Source organism: Acomys minous (assembly GCF_964271855.1).
Source record: "Acomys minous genome assembly, chromosome: 13".
NCBI lineage: Eukaryota > Metazoa > Chordata > Mammalia > Rodentia > Muridae > Acomys > Acomys minous.
The window spans coordinates 24,170,955-24,173,098 of NC_140495.1; the positions used below are offsets into that span (position 1 = coordinate 24,170,955).

The window sequence follows — 2,144 nt, forward strand, 5'->3', positions numbered from 1 at the left end:
CTTGGTTCTTATGGGGAAAAAAAAAAAAGAAAAACCAACACTTACTAAACACAAATCAAAAGAAGCCCCCAAACAAACAAGAAACCCCACCAATATAAACTACTTCCCCCCTCCCCCAAGGTAGGGTTTTTCTGTGTAGCCTTGGCTGTCCTGGACTCGCTTTGTAGACCAGGCTGGCCTCAAACTCACAGTGATCTGTCTGCCTCTGCTTCCCAAGAGCTGGGATTAAAGGTGTGCGTCACCACCGCCTGGCTTCATAAACTACTTCATATATACATACATACATACATACATACATACATACATACATACATACATAGGGGGGAAGAGGGAGAGAGGGAGGGAGGGAGGGAGGGAGGGAGAGAGACATCATGATCATTGCTCCCTTTGCTAAGTTTGTTTTCATAAAGGGCGACACTTGCGCGGTGCAACCGTTTTCTAGGTTTCTGGTGAGGACTAGCCTCGGAAAGGAAGTGGCCCTCGGCAAAAAAAACCCAAAAAACCAAAAACCAAAAAACAAAAACCAAAAAAACAAAAACAAAACAAAAAAAGGCACAGAGTAGGAGAGGTTAATGCTAAAGCTCATTAGATGAAAGACTTCCACTATTGGTTACTAACTATTCAAGTGATTAAGTTGGGAGGAAAGGGGTGAATGGTAGTGTGGACTTTTAAGGAAAGGAGCTGGAGTAAAACAGTGTTGGGGCAAAACCAGGATTTCAAGGATGAGACGCCCTGAGGACACAGTCAACTCGAGGACCAAAAGGAGGTGCTTTTCAAACAGTACATCTGATGATCTTTCTTCCAGACTTTCTAGCCAACCACGAACTAATAGTCTGCTTTCTGCACACTCCGAATTCTTGATGCAGGCCATGAAGGATTTCTGCGGCGCAGTTCACTCACAGAACAGTCGCCTCCGGGCCTTGCTCGGCGCCCGCGGAGAGTGTGGAGGGCGCTGCTCCTGGGGACTTGGAGGAGGAGATGGAGGCAGAGGCTGCAGTGGTGAGCTGGGGAAGGGTCCCAGCAGGTAGCTGTCTAGGTCCCAGATAGACCTTGGAGAAGATCGCTCTGCACCGGCGGAGGCCATAAGAGGCCATGGCTCTGCGACTAGGTCCTGAAACCCAGGGCTGTACACTACTCTTGGAGAGAGAAGGCCAGCGGCCTGGCCAGCTGGAGGATCCATCCAGGGCTCCAGGAAGTCAGAGTCCTCACCCTCATCCCAGGAGTCCTCTTGGGAGGAGGCGTCTAGGATATACTCACAGCATCCCTGCTGGAGGACGACAAGGTGGTCCTGCGGCGGCAAGTCAATAAGAATGGCTTCCTGCGGGCTGGTGGGCGAGAACCCAGGCTGTCCATTATGGGCGGAGGTCTGGAGGCCATCCTCGGTAACCAGGATGATGGTGTGTCCATGGAGCGACACTTCCAGCACCGAGGTGGGATCCGGCTCGAGCAGCAGGTCGACGTCATCCAGGGGCAGCTGCAGGGCAGAACCAGCGGGCAGGAACACCACCAAGGTGAGCTCTTCGTCGTCGGTGGCGGGCTCGCCTGGGGCTTCCAGGTCTGGCTGCTCCAGGGGTTCGGCGCGCGCGGGCTCCTGGAGGCGGCGGCGCTTGGCAGGGCTGGGTCCTGGTGCCTGCGGTGCCCAGCAGGGCGCGGCATCGTCGTCGGTGCCTGGGCTGCGGGGTCTTACACGCAGCATGTGGACGGTGCTGCGGGGCTGGAGCGGCGGCAGACAGGAGCGATGGCGCGGACGGAGCGGCTGCAGCCTTGCGCTCTGGAGCCCTGCGATTTCCTCACGCAGCCGGATACACTCTGGACGTCAATTATATTTCAAGAGAAGCGCGGGAACCCACGTCGAATCGGAGATGTCATGCTAGGCCCCGCCCCTTCCAGGCTCCGCCCAGGAGTGTCGTGCTGACCAATGGCCATTGCTGTAGTTTGTAGGTCGGTGTGTGGAAAATGCGTTTGTCGCACTCTAGGGGCAGCCATTTGAATTTTAGGCCTTGGCTTCCGGTTTGGATTGCGGGCCTTGTATGCTTTCGTCAGATTATGTCAGCAGGTGATCCCTGCTCAAGTCTCGCGAGTGGAATGTTATTTCAGGACACTGGGGCGTAGGCTTGTCTTTCAGCCAGCATTCGGGAGGCGGA

The 2,144-nt window shown here is 54.9% G+C and overlaps 1 protein-coding gene across 1 annotated transcript; it reads right to left on the bottom strand.

Annotated features, from left to right (window-relative positions):
* Positions 1-524: 524 nt before the first annotated feature.
* LOC311580656 (proline-rich protein 23A3-like) lies at positions 525-1,842 on the bottom strand. The gene has a single exon (XM_084752332.1). The coding sequence runs from the start codon at positions 1,694-1,696 to the stop codon at positions 893-895; it is 804 nt and encodes a 267-aa protein (XP_084608458.1). The 5' UTR covers positions 1,697-1,842; the 3' UTR covers positions 525-892.
* Between the last annotated feature and the right edge of the window lie 302 nt (positions 1,843-2,144).